At 46.4% G+C, this 22,777-nt stretch overlaps 1 protein-coding gene across 1 annotated transcript; it reads left to right on the plus strand.

Moving 5' to 3' along the window:
• Nucleotides 1–2,235: 2,235 nt before the first annotated feature.
• Nucleotides 2,236–21,764, plus strand: TNFAIP2 (TNF alpha induced protein 2). Its single transcript, XM_032692133.1, has 12 exons — nucleotides 2,236–2,292; nucleotides 8,252–8,600; nucleotides 10,562–11,189; nucleotides 12,800–12,914; nucleotides 14,157–14,282; nucleotides 15,056–15,156; nucleotides 15,245–15,343; nucleotides 15,534–15,657; nucleotides 16,570–16,692; nucleotides 17,557–17,712; nucleotides 19,398–19,519; nucleotides 19,905–21,764. The coding sequence occupies exons 2-12, from the start codon at nucleotides 8,264–8,266 to the stop codon at nucleotides 20,044–20,046; spliced, it is 2,073 nt and encodes a 690-aa protein (XP_032548024.1). The 5' UTR covers nucleotides 2,236–2,292; nucleotides 8,252–8,263; the 3' UTR covers nucleotides 20,047–21,764.
• Nucleotides 21,765–22,777: the final 1,013 nt, after the last annotated feature.

The raw sequence follows: 22,777 nt of genomic DNA on the forward strand, positions 1-22,777 counted from the left end.
AGCTCAGGGTTCACAATCAGCTTTAAATCTCAGGACCATTTTTTTACATTTTGCATTAGACTACAGCTGTCAGATGTAAAACAGAAGTCATTCCAGGCACAGTAACCAGGCTCTTGGACTTGCTACTTGTCCCACTCCCTGCCCCACTGCAGCTTCCCAGAAAAGGAGGGAGGAGGTAGGCTCTGCAGGACCACAATATTTTGATTTTGTGCCTGCACAGCAACTGCTTCAGCCCAGCTCTCATCCAGATGTGTGCTGTAGATGCCTCACATTGAGGCTAAGCAACGGACAGCACAGCCCTCACAGCCTCCACAGACCCTCTGCAATGGCCCCCCACAACCATTGCTGTCACACAGACATCCCCTGGTTGCCCTCCAACCATCCTTGCTGCGGCAGCACACAACTTCCACAGTGTAACAGGCTCACCACAGCTCCATGGCCAGGGATGGAGGTCCCTAGACATCAAGAAGAGAAATCAGGAAAACAAAACACAGAATCATAGAATAGTTTGTGTTGAAAGACACCTTTAAAGGTAATCTAGTCTAAACCCCCTGCACTGAGCAGGAACATCTTCAACTAGATCATATTGCTCAGAGTCCTGTTCAACCTGACCTTGAATGTATCCAGGGATGGAGCAACTATCACCTCTCCGGGCAACCAGTGTTTTAGCACCCTCATCATAAAACATGCCTACCTTATCTAGGATCTAAATTGACTCTTCTTCAGTTAAAAAAACATTACCCCTTGTCCTATCACAATAGGCCCTGCTAAAATGTTTGTCTCCTTCAGGTACTGAAAGGCTCAGTAAGGTCATGCACCCACAAGTGGAAGACAGAGTGTGGGAGACTTTGGGGTGAGGAAGGAAGCCATTGGCTCCCTGTACCTTCAGTACACAGCACTGAAAGTTCTGGATGATAATACTGTCTTCTGGGAGTGCTGTGAGCCCTGCTCTGGGGAAGGTGCTTCACTGTGGGCATGATGCAGGACACAGATACAGGCAGCTGTACTTTCAGGCACACACCTCACCCCCACCAGCCTCCTGGTGGCAATGCCCTGCTCAGGGAGCAAAGCTTTCATAGAATCAAAGAATATCCTGAGTTGGAAGGGATCTACAGGGATCATCAAGTCCAATACCTGGTTCTGCACTGGACAACCTCAAAAGTCACACCACATGTCTGAGAGCATTGTCCAAATGCTTCTTGAACTTTGGCAGGCTTGATGCCACGACCACTTCCAAGGAAGCCTGTTCCAGCGCCCAACCTGAGTGAAGAACCTTTTCCTTATATCCAATCTAAACCTCCCCTGACACCCTTCATGCCATTCCCTCAGGTTCTATCACTAGTCACCAGAGAGAAGAGATCTGTGCCTACCCCTCCACTTCTCCTTGTGAGGAGACTGCAGACCATAATGCTCTCCCCTCAGTCTCCTCCAGGCTGAACAAGCCAAGTGACCTCAGCTGCTCTTCATACAACTTCCCCTCAATGCCCTTCACCATCTTTGTTGCCCTCCTTTGGATGCTCTCTAACAGCTTAAGGTCTTTCTTATGTTGTGTCACCCAGAACTGCACACAATATTCAAGGTGGGGTCGCATCAGTGCAGAGCAGAGTGGGACAATCCCCTCCCTCACCCACCTGGTGATGCTTTGCTTGATGCCCCCAGGACACAGTTGGCCCTCCTGGCCAAGTAACTCGCTGCCAGAGCACCGCTGACTCATATTCGACTTGCCATCGACCAGGACTCCCAGGTCCCTTTCCTCATTCCCCAGTCTGTACATTCGGGGTTGACCACCCCAGGTACAGAATATGGCATTTTCGGCGGCAGCTGCTCTGTCCCGAATGGAGAGTTTCCAAGCCTACAATGGGACACATCGCACAGACAAAGCCCTTGGGGCAGTGAGCCCAGGGTGCCCGTGCCCCATCCACCGGTCTGTCAGGACAGGGCGCTGGGGTTCAGTTCCTCTGCAGGGACCGACCCCGGGGCCAGCCACCCCCCGACCGTGTCACCTTCCCCGCCGGAGGGGATTTCTCAGCTCTCTTTGGCTCGACCCACGGGCCGAGGGGGGCGTAGCCGGGATTTCCCGGTCGGTCCCGCCCCGAGCCCTTATAGCCGGGCTGCCCCGGCGCCTCTGGCAGCTCCGGTGACAGTACTGGTGACTGCCCCGCATCCAGCCCCGCATCCAGCCCCGCATCCAGCCCCGCATCCAGCCCCGCATCCAGCCCCGCATCCAGCCCCGCATCCAGCCCCACATCCAGCCCCGCATCCAGGCCGCCGCCGCCCGGGAGCCGCCGCAGAGTAAGTCCTTCGTGCCAACTGCCCGGAGCTCGGGTCTTTCCCTTTACCCGTCTCTCCCGCTTTTCCCGAGCCGCCGCCCGACTCCCAGCTCGCCTGCTGCGAGTCTGGGGAGCTCAGGGGCTCTCTGCTGCTCCTGAGAGGGGGAAACAAGTGACAGGTGCTAAAGATTGGGTTCCCGGACACAGCAACAGGTTTGAGTCTCACCGGGTAATTATCAGAATGGAGAATAAGTCAGACCGCTGCGAGAAATACAGCAGCTTCAGGCACACCCCAGAGCTAGGCACCGCAAGGGTATGTGTCTGGCACTTCCATTTTGACAGCTGGGTCTGATTTCTGTTGCTTCTTCCCAAAATTTCAGGGTACAGGCTGCAAGCGGTGACTACTGTAAACCCCCTCACCCTCCAACTCTTTCCCCAAAATCCAGATGTAGGTCTTGGACACCAAGGCATCCTAAACCCAGATCAGGCGCTGGGATCCGAATCCAGCATAGCATTTCCTAGCCTCTCCTGTTTGTCTGATTTTCCCCCAAACCACAGAAAAGTAACTGGATTATGAGTCACTCAGCCTGGCTGCACTGGAAAAACACCATTTCAGTGCCTGGATCCTGGATGGTCCAGGGCAGCCTATGTGGTCTGTACCTTACCAGGGTCAGTGTGCTAAGCTGGCACATTTCTGCATTGCCATGCTTTCCATTTTGTGACTGTAGTTTTTCCTAGTCAGGGAAGTACTACTGCCCCTAGGACCCGTCCTTTCCTTGAGCACTGAAAATCCTGTCGAACTTCCCTTCTATCCTTAGGCAGGAGCCCCATATCCACTGTGTGAGCTCCTCTGGCACAAATTGAAAGGTTCAACCCCAGGGTTAGGATCCTTGATGTGCTTAAAGTAGGAGTTCTTTTTGAGGCTGCTGCAAAGTAAGGAAGAGACTTTCTGTGGTTGGAGCATATGGCTGATCTAGAAGCCATGGTCCCTTGCCATCACACCCAAGTTCAGAGCAGAAAACCTGAAGAAACCCTTGTTCTCCAAAGCACTCAGCTGCCTGTCCCCATCAAAGGACTTCGAGGCTTGCCAGATCCAATTGAACCAATCAAATGTGAGCAGAGAGCTTAGGAAAACTGAGGTTTGGGTTTGCTTCAGTCACGTTCTCTATAAAAAGATGCCTGAAAAGCCAAAGAATTTGGAAGTGCCAAGAGAGGCTCCCAGGGAATATGTGTGTTTCTTCTCAGTTGCTGTTAGCTCGAGCACTGAACTTTGCAAATTCCAGGGCTGAAAGCAGGATTTGGCTTTGGGAACAGTAATATGAAAACAAAATTCTAGACAGCAGCAGCTAGTTTCTCCTTCAGAAGCAACAGTTTAAAATGATGCTGCCCAGATTTGAAGCAAGAGGAAACAGTAACATATTACAGTGCATTCTCTCTGCTTCTTTCCAATAACAACATATATGTTTAATTTTCTCTTTCTGTGTTTGAAAAATTCTCTCTAATAGCAGGAGATACTGTTTTACAGGACTGTTTTCAGTTGTGCTTTAGTAATTTAGGGAAACAAAATTCTCATTTAAAAATTACTGAGGCACTGCACAGTTATATCTACACTATTCCCCAGACAGGTGATAACAGGTTTAATGCTGATTTAAAGCATCTCAGGCCAGATGAGATGCCGTGGGATCCTCTGGCAGCTCTGCCACTGCCATTTCCCTGAGTCCCTTGGGTCCCTCATCACCCCCAGCCCTATTGGGGTGCCCAGAGCTGCTGAGGCACATGGACCAAGTCCCCTGGGAAGGCTCTGCTGCTGCCTTAGCTTCTCTATTGGAGACATAAGTTTTATTCCCCCTCAGCTTTTGACTCCACCAAGAGCTGAGCTTGGCCAGCATCAGGATGCTGCTGGACTACATTGGGTGGTGGGTGTCTCACAGGGGTCTGCAGACAGGAGCATGGATGTGAGCAGCACAGTGAAGTGTCAAGGTGGGGCTCTGGGTGGCCCAGCTTGTCTATAGACTGCGATTGCCCAGGCAGAGCCAAGTGGAAGCCAGTGGTGTATCTACTCAATACTTAATCCAGTTACCCAAAACTGTAGGAAAAAAACCACACCTCCTAGGAGGGCTTCCCAACTTGCAAAGATTGGGGCTGGCATCTACATATACTCTTTGCTTTGATTAATTATCTGCTTTTTTAGGAGTCACCACATAGTCTGAGGTTCATTAAACTCAGAGTGTCTGCACTGCTCTACTGCTTCAAAAGACTGTTTGACCCAGTGCAAGTTTCTTGTGTGGGCAGGGATGACCCCACTTCCACAGGGAACAGGTGGGGGAGGAATGGCTGATGCAAATGCAGAGAACAAACTTTGCTAAATAAGTCTGGATTTCTGAGAGGCTCTCGGAGAGTGGGGAATTTCCACTAAAACGAGAGACAAACCCTTGTGACCTAGGATGTCAGTCCGCTTGAGAGGACCAAAAATCCAAACAAATGTTTGTTAATACTGGCAGCAGCTCAGGAAAAAGAAGTCAAAAAAAAAGATCAGCAAAAAATTTCAGAGTGGGGGTAATTAGTCAGTCTCTTCTCTGAGTCTCTCTAGCACGCCATGAGCTGCCCCTCATGAATGAGCTTGTTCCTGAGTGTGCTGCATGAAAGCTGCCTCATTTGAGGAGGAAAAGGAGAAAATGGGAAGCCACTGTGCCAAGAGTCTGGCCTGGGCCCTTCTGTGTCATGGCTGTGCTCCAAGAGTTTCCATTTTCCGTTCTGCCCACCCCCGAAGAGCCCCAGCACAGAGGTACATGCTGTGATCAGCATCATGGGGAGAGCTTGCTCTATCCTACTGCAGATACACCAGCAGTCACAGTACCACTGTCCTAATGCTGCAGGACCTCTGTACAGGGTGGCAAAGGATGCTGTGTGAGCTGTGCTACTCTTCTGTTTGGAAACTGTAAGCTGAATATACTATGTCAAAAACAATTGGAGCTAAAGACTCCCCTGGCACAAACCATACTGCCACACAACAATAATGAGAATGATGTTGATAACAGTAAATTAATAATAATAGTGAGTGGGGAACAATGTCAACTCTCGACCTTAAATCATTAAATTTCCCAAGACTGGAATTGGAGCTCCGTGCCTGGGAAGTGATTCAGCATTTCCCTGGTGTTAACTGCTAAAAGAGTTAGGAGCCTGCTGGAGTTTTAACAATCTCTGGTTTGAAAGCAGAATACAGGCATAGAGGAGCAGCCCATGGCCACCTAAGCCAGAGCCAAGTTCCTGGTGTGTCCTATCTGCCACAGAGAGCAGGAACAGATGCTGATGGAGGCAGAAGGTGCAGTGCTAGCACAGCATTTCCTGCCTGTGGTCCCCAGATGCAACAAGCACCACTTCCTTTTATCTGAGTATTTCTTCCAGAAAGTGTGAGGTTTTCTTCCATTAGGAAGCTTCTTATAGGAAGCTTCTTATAGGAAGCTTCTTATAGGAAGCTTCTTATAGGAAGTTTCCTATAGGAAGTTTCTTACAGTAAGTGCATGGCTATCTAACAATAAAGAGAAGAGATGGAGGGAGGAGTTTTTAATACCATTTGCCATTAAGGCTGAGGCTGCATTTCAAGGTAAAAGTGGGAGCTGGGATTTGCTGCTGGTGTTTCCTACTGCAGATACAAACATAGGCCAACCAGCAGTGGCACACTGATAATCACTGGGCAAGCATTCAAGCTGGCCAAATGTGAGTGAGCATGGTAGCTATTGCATCGACAGCCTTACTTAGATGCTTAAGGTTGTCTCTTTCAGATCATTACCAGGACAAAGTTTTGACATTTTAAAAGCTTTTATCTAGTTTAATCATTCTGTTATGGACTCTCTTATGTGTAGTGTCACTTAAAATGTTTTCAAAGTTACATTGCATTCACCTTGGTATTGAAGAAGAACCAAAGCTGTTTTGAAATCCTCCTTTCTGATCATCATTCATCAAAACAAAAGACCTTAGGCTTTTGGAAAGGGGGAGGTACTTTCTTTGGTTAGAAAACAAACAAACAAAAAAGAATAATAAATGCTTTGTATGAAATAATTGGAGACAGAGAACTCAGCTGAGTCTGTGCTTGAAAAACAGGAAGGAAGGGATTTGGCAAAAATAATCTAAACACAATTATATATTGGGAAATGCAGGCTGGGAAAAGAACCCTACAAAAACTAAGAAAGCCCAAATCACTTATAGAGCATCCTTCTTACCATGACAACTTTTTTTCCCCAGTGGAAATGTGAAAAAAGGAGCTCTTTTCCACTGTTTCTAGGATTCTAGTGGGGCATCCTGGAGTGAAACACAGGGGGTTTCCTCCCTCCTCCCCTTCTCAGCACATGTGTTGAGCACAGCTTCAGCCCTGGCACACTGTTGCTGGCACACTGAGATTAGCTCAATTGGTTAGAGTATGGTGCTAATCATGCCTTGGATGTGGTTCAATCACTCTATGGGCCATTCACTTAAAAATTGGAATTGATGACCTTTGTGGGTCCTTTCTAACCCAGAATATTCTGTAATTTGTCTCTGCTGAGCTCTGGTGCTCAGGCCCCCTCTCCTTGCTCATGCAACTGGCCCTGCAGCCCTGGGGCATGAGGGTTCTGCTGAGCAGCCACCTGACACCGAAACCTGATGCCTCTGGCAGCCCCTGTCATCCCACCTGTCCATAGCAGCACCTGAGGTTTAGTTTTTCACTCTGCCACAGGTCACAGACAACCAGTTTAGCTGAGAACCACCCAGATATTGCACACTACTCCCCCTTATCTTCTTCCCAAATGAGTTTTCATCTTCGTTGCATTTTAAAGGCAAGAGCATTACTAATCCTGAACATGAGCTGGTGTCCAAAGCAGGGAGAAGGGAAGCTCTCAGTGATGCCAGGCTCTAACTGCTCTCTGTACCATCCAGCTGCTACCACTAACTTGCTTTTTCAAAGCTCTACAAGCTGCTGGGAGCCAACAGGAGGAAAGAAAATTAAAATGAAAAGCCACAATCTTCCAACCAGTTTGCCCAGAAATAAGTATCATGGTTTGGATCAGCGTGATACGTATCAACAGTATGAACTTAACAAGGGTATTTGAAGATCACCACTTTGTGGCCTTACAACTGAAGCCAAATTCTTCCTTTATTTAAAGCCTAATTCTTCCGCCCTTACTCAGTACAAGTAAGCCAAAACTTTCTTGCCTGAGAGTTCTTCATACAGAAGTGTTCTGGTCTCCTAGAAAGACACTTTATTTAAAGTGTTATTAGAATAACGATTGGAAACTATGAGTCATTTTATTTATTTGCAATAATTACATAATTATAATCATTACACAAATTGTCATAGTTGTGCAAATAAGTATTTAGCAATACATTAAATTATACAGGAACATAAATAACTCTAATTATGAATTCTGAAAATATGTTGTAACAATAACAAATTCCTGTTATTACTTACTTGTAGTACAGAAGTGTTGGTGGTAGAGTAGGACAAAGCAGGATAATGTCTGTTTAAACAAGGCTAAACCACCCTGATCCTCATGCCTCGTTCCTGTTTTCCCTTAGCAGAAACAGGCCCTGAGGAAGGTGGGAATTGATCCCAATGCCATATAACAGTATGAGAGTTTTGTTGCTCTGAAGAGACACAGGACACTTGTCCCACCCATCCACATTCATGTGCAGTATCCATGCTCACGTCCATAGCTGTGGAAAGCTCTGCTCTCCTGTATCCGTACAAGCTCAAGGTCTCAGACCATCTGAATCACCCTTAAAATGACTCTTTGATTTTCTCTAGGTTCTTTTTTAGACCAGAGAGCTGCTTTCTTTCTCCCAGTTACCTGGGGTGACATTGCTCAGGAGCTCCCCTGCAGAGCTGTGCTCATTCCAGACGTGCAGCATTCTCCACGTTGCCTGCATGTATGCCTTGCCACATTTTTCCATGGTATTTTTCTGACTAACTGTTATAATCTGATCAATTCTTTTTCTGAAATTTACAGGCTAGAAGGAAAATGATGAAAATGTTACCCTTTCTCCAAAGTGGTCCTATTGGAATACGCAGTGGATCAGAGGGTTGCATTGGTCCCAACAGGCAGTTTGAAAACCCTTCGGCATCAGTAGCTGAGCAAGTGCCTGCCTGTTCTGAATCTTCTGTAGATGAGATCTGGTCCAGGAACCAGGAGAAGATGAGTGAAAGGCCAGCGGGAGCCTGCAGAGCTTCACGTGCCTCTTCCATCACAAGCAATGAGAGCTGCATCTCTGCTGGAGACAGCCCTGAAAAGGGCAGAGGAATAACGGGAATCCTTAGAAGTGCATTTAAGAAAATTAAAAAGACCAAGCCACCCAGTGGTAAGTGCTCTTCCATCCTCCTTGTACCACTTCAAGGGACATAGTTACTTCTAGAGGGGCTGCACAAGGTGGATAATTGCCCCCTAGAGAAGCAAGGGCACCAATAGATTGAAGTGACTTTTCCAAGAAGCCTGGGGAAACATGGGCTGAGGGAGACATGATCTCAAGTCATAGACCTTTAGTACCAAGGGCACAGTCTATTGGGAACTGTCAGTTTGCAGGTTTTCTGTCCAAAAGTTATTTCTACCTCTCATGGGGGCACAGAGTTCTGAGGGTGGGTGAGAAACCAAGGCATACCTCTCAACTCTGTTTCTCCATGAAACCACCACCCTGTGAAATCACCGAACCACAGAATGGTTTGAGTTGGAAGGGACCTTAAATATAATCTATTTCCAGCCCCTCTGCTCTCCCAGCCTCCTCTTCTTCCAGGAACAGGAGTAAGCACCACTTGTAGGTCTTTCCTGGGATTGATATATGAACATACAGCTTTTCCAGTCGCAGGCGCTGGTCCTGCAGGATGCTTGGGGAGGTAGAGAAATACTTGCTTAGAGAAACCCAGCACCAGAGAGGAAAGTGTCCCTTGTTACCTCATTCATAAACTTTGCAAGCTGTACCTTAAAATCGGTTCATTTTGTAGCACTGCCTCCTTTACTGTGGGGCTCTTACGAAGTCTTATTGTTTAAGTACAAATTATCTTATTTCCAGACAAGCCTCTACCTGTCCGACTGGTGTCTCCTCCTCCATGTGTCAAATGTTTTCCCTAACTGGTGGTTTTCCTTCTTGGCCTTGAATTTGCTGCTGAAAACAGGCCTTTTGTGCCTTTTTTCTTATCAGTGCATTGCCCCATTCCCAATATCTGCAACCAGAACTGCAGAAAATATTTCAGATGAGATACCACCAATGCCTGGTACAATATGTTACCATTTTTCTGTCTCACCTGGGCATTCCTCACTGAATTCATCCTGGGGTGATAACTGACATTTTCACCATCACTTCCCAGTAACGATTTACAAATTCTCCAGGCGTCTCTCTTCCTCCTCCGTCTCAAGCTGATTCACATCCAGCTTGAAGCAGAAAATCCTATTTGTTGCTAAGTAACTTTTGTTCTATTGAATTTGTATCTTGTATTTTGTGCTATTAAATTTCAGCCCATTTACTATTCAAGTTATCCCATTGTTCCTGTAAAATCCACCAAGCCCTCAGTTTCGATAATGTCTCTGAACTTTGTGTAATCAGCAGATGCCAGTAAGGCACTCCCAGCTTTAATGCCACAGCCTCTAATGAGAATATGAAGTATTATGAGTTTCATGGATAATGTAAACTTTCTCCAGCCAGGGTCCTCCATGCAAACATTACATACCTAACAAAACTTATTTTGGGATATAATTTCTTCAGTTTAACTAATAATTTCCCAGACTGCACTATCTCAAGCAACTGGCTGCAGTTCAGATAAGATAGTTCAATTGTATTTATCTTGCCTGCTAAATGTGTCCTTCAAAACAATTTCACAGGTCAGGTTGTGCTAATCTATTTCTGGAAACCCATGTGGTATTTCCTCTAGCACATCTTATTTAGCTACATCTTTCCATCTGCGTTTTTTCTAGAGCCATGCTTCTGACTGGAGATCATATTAATGGGAAAGGGATAATCAATCAATCAGTCAATCAATAAATATCTTCACAAGGCTAAATTCTGGAAAAAATTATATGTAGCTCATGAATACTTCTCCATATGCGACACACTGGTGATGGGTATTCAAATTGCCATTGCCCCAGTTTAAAGCAAGCTAGGAATAATCTGATCTTTAAATAAACACATTTTCTATATGGTGAAGGAGCCCAAGATCTAGCATTTTGGAAATATAAACATTTTTAAAAAATATTCCAGAACTGTCATTTTTTATAAAACAGAAATTTAAGTCTTCGATCTTGGGTAAAGAAAGGTTGTTCTTTTTTCTCCAGTCAAACAAGTCATGGTTCTCCTTGGAGAGCAAAAGCTTTGTGATGCCACTCAACATCTGATTGCCCTGGAGAAGAGCCTGTCTAGCAGAAGTGAGGAGGGACTGAACACCAGCCAGGAAGACATCGAATCTGTCTATGAAGTTCTGAAGCACAAAGTCTTCAGTGTCTTGAAAGACTCCATGCTGCTAGCGAAAACAAACCCAGACCTGCTGCAGCAGGCAGTGGAGGCTCTGAAAGAGCAGGAGAGAGAAGATCAGAACTACATGTCAGAGAATCCACCTGACCAAAATATGCAATTTAGACCTAGAAAATGGAAAGAGCTTTGGATTGCTACAGTAAAGGAGTCAGTAGAGGCTCGAATGAAGGACACAAGCCGTACTCCTATAAATGAGAACCTCTCTGCAGTTGGCCAAAACCTCCTGCACATGGGAAAGACAATGAAAGAAGATTTGACAGTGGTTGTAAAGTACATTAAAGAGCTTTATCCTCCTGAGTTTAATGTGTTCAGCATATATGCAGAATTCTACCATGATTGTTTTGCCTCCCAGGCAAAGAAAAGTGCTGAGTCTCATCTGGAAGACAAGGATATTTACCTTCTTCTCTCATGGGTGCACAACATTTATCCAAAGTAAGTGAGACTTTTACAAGTTTTTATCCCAATACAGGTTCACTGGCTGAAAAACAGGCATTTGCTTGATTTATGGATTAGTATCACTAGTCCAGTACCTGGCTAGGTTCTGGTACCACTGGTGATGTGCTGATTTACACTAGCAGGCCAGGACAGCTGGAAGGGGCACACTCAAGGCTGCTAGTCTGTAACTGAAGGGCTGATCCCACCATTCTGGCTTCTGGACAACAAACTCAGATGTTTAGAGCTTCACTTGTGGAGTAAATTGGTCAGGTTGATTGCCATGATATCTATTCCAGTTGCACATTTGAACTCACTCTTAGAAAATCTGGAAATTTCAGCTCTCTGGACCACAGGGGAGACAATAAATAGAACAACCTGAGATGCAATTATCCTGGGCACGGAGGATGTTGCTTAGGTGTTACCCACAGTCTATGCTCTCCTCCCAGTTAGGAGACCCAGGCGTGCACCCTTGAGAGAGGACATCATCAGCCAAGGGTCACCCTTCATCCTCACGAACCCTGTATGTCATAGAATTGAAAGCATTCCTTGTTGTGGCTTATAGTACTGGATTGAGAATTAAGGCCTCTCATTTCTTAGGTGGAAACCAGTAATGTTTTTTCTATTCTAAAGTCATTCAACCTTCACCTCCATTTTTTTCACTGATAGAATATAATGAGTCAGTGTTGATCCTGGGAGTTTTCCAGAGCCAGTGTTATGCTCTAGGTCAGGATATTCAGGCCTGAACCAGTATGTGTTTGGAAATCAGTAGCTGTGAGGAGGAGGGCTCAGCCAGAGCAGTGCAGCCCAGCACTGGGGACAGTGCTGGCCAGGGTAGCAGCTGCTTTGTAGGGTGTTCTCAGAGGTCACATCCAGGTGTTCACTGAGGGACCACCTCTCTCCATGGCCAGCAGCAAAGGGAGCAATGAGGAGAAGGAGGAGGGCTGCACAACAGCCTGGCCCCAGCTTCCAGTGTCGTACCAGAAAGAGCCCATGTGTGGGAAGCAGAGCAGTGCGCCCCTGTGGAGCTGGGTGATGTGCAAACATGGGGCTTGGGAGATGTTCAGGGTTATTCTCCTCAGGTCCAGAAGGACAGGTTGCTTCCACATCAGCTCCCACAAGTGTTGTCCTGAGCTCCCCAAGGCTTGCAGGACTGCTTCCTCACAGCTGCTCAGGAGGACCCGGCTCAGCCAGCACGTGGTGGGAACATGACAGCAGGGTATGAATCCACCCACTGTGTTCCCAACCAGCCACAAAACACCAGCTTTTCATCTTCTCACGTCTCTATATTGATGGAGAGAAGTCATGTCCAAGGGCTAGACCCTCCTGCTTGCTTCAGGTCCCCCATGCCCATCAGAGCACAGTGGCTGGTGCTCAGGAATTCAGAAGACCATGACTCCCTTCCCAGGGTTACTTGTGGTCCCACCCTCACAGGTCCCACCCCTGGCACATATTCATTTCCCCCAAGTCCTGCCCGGACTAAGGAAAATGTACATTTCCATCTGTTTTTTTCACTGAGATCCTCGAAAAGTGTTAGTGATTTGCATCAACAGCTGTCTTCAATTACACTGCCCTTGGAAAATGTGATTGTTTGGCTCTTTTCATTCCAGAGATATGAGAAAAGATCATGCTTTAGCCAAGGAGTTGGATAAAGTTAAGCTTGGAAGCCTTTTGCCATCAAGTCTGAGCAAAGAGCTTGAAAAGAAATACCTTGACAGTGAAGAGGTGAGAATCTGTTCAGTCACTCCCCTTCCCTTTACTGCTCCCCTATGACTTCCTGGAGAAGCTGTGACTTGTCCTGAACACACAGTTCTCACCTGTGAGCCATACACCCCACACAACCCTTCCAGGGAGAAGTAAAAGCTTTTGTTTGATTTTGGGACACAGGTCAGCTTTCTGCTAGATGGGACTTGCAGAGCAAACTTCTGCTTAGCCTTGGGAGCCATCAGAAAAGAACTGTTCTGTTCTTGAAAACTGCATGGTAGGAAGGGGAGGGGGGAAATCCAACAACTAATCTTCATGGGCAATTTTCCAGTTGCCTGTTAAATCTCCAGAGGGATTTGTAGTCCTTCTCATAGTAATATCGAAAGGATCCTAAATTACTCCTGGTCTCTGCAGAGGTCCCAGACCATGGGTGAGTGCAAAGCATGGAGAGCTGGTCTTGAAAAATCTGTTCATTTGATGGAGAATTTCTTGGTCTGCAGATGATAAAAGTGGCTCTGGTTTTTTTATCACTTAATAGAAACAAGAAGCAACTTTTACAGTACTCCCATAGCTCAGTGCTTTTGGCATTTGGGACTGGAGTTCCTGGAAAATGAGAAGACAAGTTCCAGGTTTAGATGTAGCTCTGATGGTTTGCATATGGGAGAGGTGGTGTGAGGTCTGCAAAGCCCATGAGTGAGGTACGGGGAGATCAGCAATATGTACCAGACACTGTACAGACCATTTCCAAAGCCTCACTGCAGTGTGCACTCAGAGGGGTCAGAGCAGAGAAAACCTGAGAGCATTTTGTTTCATTCTCCAGCTCTTGTAAGGCATCAGAAGTGCTCATGAAAAAGGATTGCAAAACCAAGTAGCACTGCGTGTGACACACGGGCAATGTGTGGTTGGGGGAACTTGGGCTCTGGCACATGCAGCTGCCTGCAACCTTCCTACTCAAGGCTCCCCTCCCTGCCCTCCTAATCCTTGTGGATGTGGTGGGGTGATGGGCGGGGACACAGAGTTTCATCTTCATTGCTACCTTGAAATACTCAGCTCACTGTTGCATTGGTGGATATTGTGAGGGGGTTGTCCTCGTTGTTGTGAAGTGGTGGGTTAAGCATCTTGTAACAAAGAGCCCTCCCAGCCAGAGCCAAGGAAAAAGTCTGCTGAGTCAGGCAAGAGGTGGATGGGCAAGTACAACCTGTGGAAGGCAGGAGCTGCTGCATCCATGTTGTGGTAAATGCTGTTGTTCTTCCTTCCTTAAAGGTTACTGTCAAAAATTCTCTGAGCAAGTGTTTAGATAAAGAAATCCAAAGATGGAAAGAAGACAAAGAACCAGAGAAGCTAAATGGGCATTTTCAGAGTGAACTCCTAGGAATATTTGTTATCCAGGTAATACAGAGCTATACTAAAAATAGGCAATCTCATCCTTCACTTACTTGGGATTTGAGACCAACCGTGGTCAGTATGGGAAAGCAAAAGGCTAAGTCACTTCTATGGGGCAGTAGCAGAGGTGGGTGGTACAGGGGAGCCAAATCCCCATGGTCTGTCATGGCCCTGGTACACCACATGCTGGAGGCAAACTCCTCTATAGGCAAAATGAGAAGGAATGCTGCCCTCATTCACCCCGTGCAGTCTCTCCTGCACCTGCAGCAGCAGAGAGACAAAAGGTTCCTTGCCAAGCAAGGAATCTGTTGCTTGCTCTCGGGGAGACTGTCACAGGCAGAGCTGCCCTTTTTCCAAGCTCAACGCTTTCCCTCCTCTGCCTGCAGAGAATTAGTCAAGCGTATTTTTCAAAAAATAAACCTTTCATATGATGAGATTGTTGTGATTAAATTGTATTTTAATGCCATCATATGACATTCAAAAAAGAAAAAAAAGAAAAGAACAAAACCAAGTGCCACTTTCGCTACTTCCTCAGCTATTTTACAGACTTTCTTTCATGCTTCTTTCTTCTTTGCCTCTTCCCATTTGAAAATGAAGTTCAAAACTGGCTTGAACCCACTAAATAAGTATAGCTGCTCTGTATGGTGCCTGGCTCAATCGCAGGGGGGGGTGCGGGAGAGCTGGGTACAGTTACCTCAGTTAAGGATCTGCAGCTAACCTGGCTTTTTCAGAGCAGGCAGCATTTAATATTGATCTTACTTTTTTGTTCGTTTTTTTAGAGCATCTACAGTGGCCAGAAGCGAGCCCAGGACATCAGCAGTGCTGTGGGGGAGGAGCTGTCGCAGCGCCTGTTGAAGGAGCTGCCTGCCTTCCTGAGGAGGTGCGGTAAGGCAGCCGCGGGCAGCGGGGCTGGCAGAGCCACCCGGGCGTGCACTCACCCACCTCTCCTCTTCCCATCTCCCCTCCAGCTACAGGGATGCTTTCGAAGACTTTAAGGAGAAAAGTAAGAAGCACACACACTACAAGCCTATACTGATTGCAAATATTAACAACTGCTGGAATTTTAGGTAAGGGTCCAAGAGAAAAAGTTTTCTCCTTCCTCTGCAGGCAACCTATAATAATGTGATAGAGGGGAGGTACTTCAGAGCGAGCAGAGATAGATCCATCTGCCTGCAGAGGAAAATTTGGAGACCTCTGAATTTCTCTCTCTATCATTTGAGGATAGACTATTCTGAGCTTGCTGATGTTTCCTTGCAGAGAATACACAGAGAAAAACATGGCAGAAAAGGACGACGGTAAAGCCGATATCCTCACCACTCTTGGCGATATTGAAAACAGCGGCTTTGATGTGCTGCTTCAACAGCTGTTTGCCCAGCTGAAGGTACTGTTCCCATGCCTCACACCCTCCTGCCCCACGGCTCAGCTGGTGCCAGGGCAGGGCATGTTCTCCTGCTCTGCTATCTGTAGCTCAAATCTCTGATTCAAATCAGCAAAGTTCAGAAGGGCTCTGGGCCAGGGCACAGCATCAGTCCTAACCCACACTACTGCCAGAAAACTCCCACTAACCTCTGCTTGAGCTGTTCCTCAAGCCTTAAGGGAAAATGGGTGCAGTGACACAGGCATGACTGTGCAGGTGACATAACTCGTGCTGATCGCATCTGAGACAACGGGCTGCAGGAGGGAGAGTCTCAGCCTGCAGCTGTTTACTCTTTTGGCTTCTTCATAAAGGTGACCTAAAGGGCAAATTAGGCTTCTTCCTTTTTTTTTTTTTTTTTTTTTTTTTAGTGTATGTAACACAAGCTTTTTAAGTTACACAATTTCGGTGGAGGGGAAGGAGGCTTAGGAGTTCGGAATGTTCAGCCACAATCTCTCCTGCTTTCTCTGTAGGGCCTTTTGGAATGCATGACAGAGCAGGGTTGCTTTTTTTTTTTTTTAAATTTTCCTGTTTATTTACTGTGGCTGAGAAAAATTGAAAACCTCTCATAATGATTCATTTTTTTCCTGCTGATGGTTCCATAATTCTCTAATCAGACAAGATGGTGTGAAAAAAACATTAAAAATGTGGAAATAAAAAATATGAACCTTTTGAGCTCTTGGTCTTCTCCATCATGAGGAACCAAGAAGGGGACATAGTCCCCTCTTTCCCCACCCCTGTAAGCCATTGTCACACACCCTTGCACAGGACTGTGTGCTGCCCTCTCGCTATATAGGATACTGTACATATAGCAATGCTAAATATAAACGTGCATAGGATTTACTTTGAGGCAACTTAGCAGATTTTCCTTTTTTTCAGCCAATGTATAAGAAGTTCACAGAAAATAAGTGGGACTCCAGCAACGAAATTATGAATGAGATCATTAAAACCACCAGCAAACATATTTCAGACTTCCGGACGTTAAGGGACCCTTTTTACCACGTAAGTCCAAGAGAAATATTGGAGAGATTCTGGGCTGCTGAGGCTGCATTTTCAGCTCTGATACTCTGTGACTCCAGCTGTCTTGACCAATACTGAGCTGGTGAGCTGGCCTGGCATGGCATCTGAGAGCTGCTCAGGCAGTGTGCAGTTTACCTAGATTAGGCATATAAATCTTACTCTTCTCTGACAGAAGCAGACTGCTGTAGCTCTGCTGCAGTGTTTGCAGAGGAAACTACCCCTGATGTAAAGAAAGTACTTTAGAGGCTACCCAATATATGGCTTTATTTGTGGATTTGGTTTAGCAGTCCTGAAACACAGATGCAGTTGCATGGTTCAGTCTCATTTCTCCTTTGATTGCCCTAAGGACTGGAGGATATGGATGCAACTGGGACAAATCCCAGATAACTGAGCCAGAACCACATCTTCACTGGTGAAACATCATTGTATAAAACAATATTTGATTTCCTGCCTTTGTCTTTTTAGTAGCCGAAACAAATTGATGATGTTTTGTGTATTAGAGAGAAGAACAGGAAGAGCAGCATGAATTCCTGTTTCTCTCTAATACTGCTGCTTCTCAAGCCCATGGAGATCTTTTCTTCACTTTAAACTCTTCCCAGAAGGAAACAACGTTTGGAAATTCCCATAGTTCACTAGAGTACAAAGAAATTCTCGGCATCTAGGATGTGGCGTAACCAGCCTTGGGAGGTTGGCAACCAGCACCGTTCTGACATGTAATCAGCAGCAGGCATTGGTGGGGCATGTCTTACAGCACCCAAGACGATTTTGTCTCCCATCCAGCCTCATGGTTTGTCTTGTCCCCAAGCAAAAGAGAGATGGATGATTCCCTCCTCTCCTTCCCAACAGGCTATTGTTGAGAAGATCCACACCCGTTTGGTTAAAGAGTACATCGTGAGGCTGCTGAAGAGGAAAGTCAGCCTGAAAACTCCAGCACAGCAGCAAACTCTAGCCCAGCAGATCTCCAAGAATGCTGCTGACTTGGAAGCCTTCTGCATGAGCAATGTATGTGAGTGCTTAACACAAGAGCACAGGGCACAGGCACACTAAAAAACAAGGAAATAAATTTTCTGGGGCCTCTCATTAACCTTTCCAACTCAGTTTAATTTCCTGGAAGGCAGAACCTTAGGCAGAAAGAGGTCTCCAAGTGTCTACAGGCAGGACGGCTCTCCTGCCACCACCCTGCCCCTCCCTGGTTGGAGAGACACGATTTCATCCTCCTTTGCCCCATAGGCAGTTTCCTTTTGAAGGTTTATATTAATAGGACCAGAGGACTTACACAATCTTTTCAGGTTTCAGTGCAACTTCCATGAAGTCTGGGTTTTGACTGTGTTATGGTCCAATTACTGAGATATGCCTCTGCCTGAATTAAGGTGCAAACAAGACCATATGCTGAAAACAATAATAAACAGTAAATGTGAGGTAGAGAAATAGAAAAAAATAGAAAAGAGCTGAGGGAGAGAGAGAGATAGACAGACAGATCAAGCAGAAGACAGTCACCACCCATGGATCCAGCTGTGTTCCACTGGCCCCTCTTCATCCTGGTCTTCTCAGTGGTTGGGGGTCCCAGAGTCATTCTTCTGGAGGTACCACCTTTATACAGTCCAAGTTCCAGGTATCCACAGGGTGGTCGCAGATGCTGTTCCCAAAACTTGGGATGATATATGTATGAACAGTTGCTTCCTTTCCCACACTTTGCCATAATGGGAGTTTTTGTCCAGACACGTTAGGCAGGATGTGCTAACCAGATCTCCCCTCTCAAGGCCTCAAATTAGCATCTTCCTGTCATAATTGTCTCCTTCTGTGCTTATCTCAAGTTCCTGCTCTGGTGGCTTATTTTATGGCAGATTCCTTCTGTGGCCTTGACAGTGTTTTGACACAGGCAACTGTGCTCTTTAAGTCCTTACAGATTTTTCCCTTCTCCCCTGTTTTCCCTCACTCTGCTGCTTTTAAGCCAGACAGAGGCTAAAGCAGGCAGCACAGGATCTCTGGTATACAAGGGATTCCTCCGCAGGAGCCATTGCTGAAACACCTCTCTTTGTCCTCTGAGATCACTTCCCTCCTTCCATGCTTCTAAATTTGCCGGAAAAAAAGCTAAAAGCTAAGCCAAACTCTGTCCTCTACTATCCCTTGAGCATTTGACTGGAGAAGGAACAAGCTTGAGTTTCACACAGTATGGATGGGAGGTCAGGCAGCTGCATCTTGGGAATTCGAATGGCCAGGAAAGAGGTCCAGTTGGGGCTTTTACCTGAGAGGGCAGGGAGTGGATTTTGGCAATGCCTGGAGATGCTAAAGTCAGGGTTGTGTGTGGAGCTGGGAGAAAGCAGCACATGGCAGTGCGTTACGTGGCCTGTCAGACCTTGTACACACACTGGGCAGTGGAGAAACACAAAGAAAAGAAAACGTGGCGGGAGGGAAGAGCAGAGGGAATCTGTCCAGGTGGATGTGGAAACCTCAGTCTTATAGCAAACTCCACACCTCTTGTGTAAGAGGATTAAAAACCATCAAAAAGCTAATCCAATTTTTCTGTGGCTGACCTAGACAGAAACACCACTGAAAAAAATTGAGACACCTCAAATCACTGACCTGTCCTTCCTTCTTCCCCAGAACCAGCCTCAGGAGCCAGCTCTTAGGCTGGGCAGAGATTTGCACCCCCAAGATGCTCTGCTAACCACTTTCTCTTCTGGCAGGGATCTCAAGCCACGTGGCTGAACTCAGTGCTCCCCAAACTGGCTGAAATAATCCGACTTCAGGATTTAGGTGCTATTAAAATTGAAGTTGCAACACTCGCCACAACATACCCAGATATCCGGTAAGAGATGATGAAACAGATTTGCTAATATTCATATGGAATTTTAATTGAGCCAAGAAACAATCAAACAGCCTGAGCCTATGGAAATGGGTGGGAGTTGCCTGCCAGGCTGTGGCCATCCCGGTGCCAAAAGGACAACAAAGGAAAATATGAATAAAAGCCTATTTTCTTATTCCAAATTCTGGCCTGATTTTCTCCTTTGCCTTGGAGATTCCCTTCCCCACCCCAAACGTCCCAGGACAGTGCTGGGTCCTGTGTAGGATCACCAGCTGCTGAACTGGCCCCCACCAGGGACCTCAGTGCCTGCTGTAGGGTGGGGGGCTGCATCCTGATGTGGAGATGTGTGGAAGGAGATAACATTTGCCCGTTTTTTTCTCTTTCACAGCAAAAGGCACCTGGAAGCATTCCTGCACATCAAAGCCAATTTGTCCCGAAGTGAACAAAAAAGCATCCTGGGCTACTTGGCAGACAACAAAGCTTCCACACCACCCAGGGCCATGCTCTTCTCCAACATCAATGTGTCCTAGGCCAAGGCACCCCTGGGCACCCCCTTGTGCTGGACTGTCAGGTGAGCCAGGGATGGAGACTGTTCCCCTGGACAAATACACAGCACACACTGCCACCTTTTCCTATGGAAAGTGCTTTGTCTTAATCTGGTGCTCAGCACCTCTATGGGACTTGTTGTTCTCTGTGTGAAGATAGGAGGAGAGGGCACCCACAAGATGCAGTGCCCGCAAGGACTGGGGCTGCTCCTCACACCAGCCATGGATTCCCCCACAGAGTCTCCTTGGTGCCACCACGTTCTCTGCCTGGACACTGCCCTGGTGCTCTGACTTCCATCTACCTCTCAGGGTGCCATGAAGGCCACGTCGCTGACTCCTCAGCTAGCCCAGACCAAGCAGGCACCTGCTGTGTAGATTTCTTTTGTCTTCTAAAGAAACGGAGAGAAACAAAACTCAAACCAGAATTCAGAGATGTTGGAAAAGTCCCATGTGAGCATGTTTGCTCCCCCTTTGCCTTTCTCAGAGCCATGCAGGGCAGCTGTGTTAGGCTAAAGGGAGAGGCCCCAGGTTTCTGGTGAGGAGGAGCTGTAGTTCAGCCATGGAGGGCTCTTGCCATCCCTCCACACTGCGGGACCCTGGACCCAGGACTTAGAGTGGCCACAGCTGCACACTCTGACTCAGCAGCAGCACTGCCCAGGGCCATCAGAGTTTCTGAACAGGCCCTGGAGAGCACGTGCTTCCTTCACCTCCATGAGGTGGGAGCACCTGACGCCCTGCCAGACAACCCCTCTGCAGTGACTCCATCCAGCGCATCTGCACAGAGTGGCACCCTGCTAACTGAGCTTGAGAGCAAGCTGCCTGTTGCAGTGGATTGTGTAGCATCTAGTAAAACCCTTTGGATATTACTGAAGCCCTTCCTTATCAAGGAGAGGACTTTTCCAGACCCTGTTAACCACACAGTCTTTGAATGGGGTGTAGAACTGGTCTCAAATGCCATCAAAATGTACTGAGCACCCTGTTTTGCATCACCATTCTCTTGCTTGCTCTTTCCCCTCTTGCTGTGAGGTAGATATGATGTGAAAACACAAATGGGTCTCTTGTGAAACTGTGTTTTGTTTCTTACAGCTCAGTCTTTCTGGGAAGCTAACCCCTTGCCAAAACAACACTGTGTTTTGTTGGAGACCTTTCCCTTCTGCTTTTTTTTCTGTTTCAACTTTTGTACCAGTCTGTGGAAAGTCACTCCAGAAGGAAGACACATGATGACTGTGCAAACTATATCATGTATTTATGTGCATATGCAGTATACCACTGGTGTATTTTTGCATCCAATTTTATTTTTTTCTCAGTTAGAGATATTAATTTACAATGTTTATATTTAAACAGTATTCAAATACGCTAGAAAACTGACTCATTTATTCTGTCTCTGGCTGTTGTTTACTGTGTTGCCAGATGTAGTCCTATGTCCTTCTTCGAAGGGCCAGTCCTTCCACTACTCTCAGCCTGCTCTGGTGAATATCACCCAATAGGGAGAGTCTTGCTGGACTATAGACAGGCTGGTAAAGTAGAGGCACCCTCTGTTTGTTCTGTGTATGGGTCTCATAGCCTGGCTTTCCTTGCTCTCCGGAGCAAGGACTGCCATGTACACCGTGTTTATGGTATCTGGTATAACAAGATCCAAAATGTCAGCCTCTAAGCACTACCACAGTCTCAGTGTTGAACAATAAAAAGATACACATTTGACATATGCATTTGCTCTAGCATTGCCTTCCTCCCTCTCTGTTGTCTCCTCTTGTTCATATGAGCCTTTAGGAGATGCAGCCCATCAGGATTTGTCCCCAGCTGGCCCTGCTCACCCCGTTTTACCCTCCTCACAGTTGGTGTTAGCCCCGTGGCATTGCTGCAGCCCCTGTGAGACAGACAGAGTGCTGCAGGCAGCTCACTAGCAGTGGCCAGTGCCACAAACTGGGAGAAGGAGTCCTTTGCCAACAGGTTTTGTGGCAAAATCGTAGCCTGAGTGAAGAACACTGCTTTGGTTTTAGTTTGCTGCCTGGCCATGGGCAGCACAAACCACCCTCTTCTTATGTAAGCACACTCACACAAAACTCATATAGACACATAATTTAAAAAATTATTATTTAAACACTTAGCTACAGTTTAAAGCCAAATGCCAAAATGACTTCTGACAGTGCTAAGCACTCAAGAGAACTGTCACCTATTGGGTAATATTTTCTTTCCCAATTAGTGAAAGGTCATTTTATTGCTACAAAAAATGGACTTTGATTTAGAGATCTGTTAAGGGTCTACAGAAATACATAATAGAAGTATTGTGCTGATCTTTAAAAAAAAAATATTCCAGCTAAGTAAGTACTTGAAGGAAAATAGTGTATCTATTTATGTATCATAATTAGGATGGGTAGGAGAAAATGGTTTTCATACACATTTCATAAGCCATATGGAACTGCATTGTGCAATTCTCCCCCTCTTGCTATAAACCCCCAGCTTTCAGCTCTAATAAGCCCAGGAAACTAATTTATTTATCTTCCCGTATGACTCGACATTTACAATGGCATTTGTTTATATTTGGCATATTACACAGAGCCTAATAGTTCCAGGACATTGCATAAATGTCTTCTGATAACAATGTTAGTTTAATATGATAAATAGCACTCCTATAAACTAAGTAAAATTTTCTGAGGTCGGTGTGGCTGGATTTTCTTTATCATGCAACCTCTGCTGATGCTGATGCCTGCCTCTC

This window comes from Chiroxiphia lanceolata, chromosome 6 (genome assembly GCF_009829145.1).
Source record: "Chiroxiphia lanceolata isolate bChiLan1 chromosome 6, bChiLan1.pri, whole genome shotgun sequence".
In the NCBI taxonomy this organism is placed as follows: domain Eukaryota; kingdom Metazoa; phylum Chordata; class Aves; order Passeriformes; family Pipridae; genus Chiroxiphia; species Chiroxiphia lanceolata.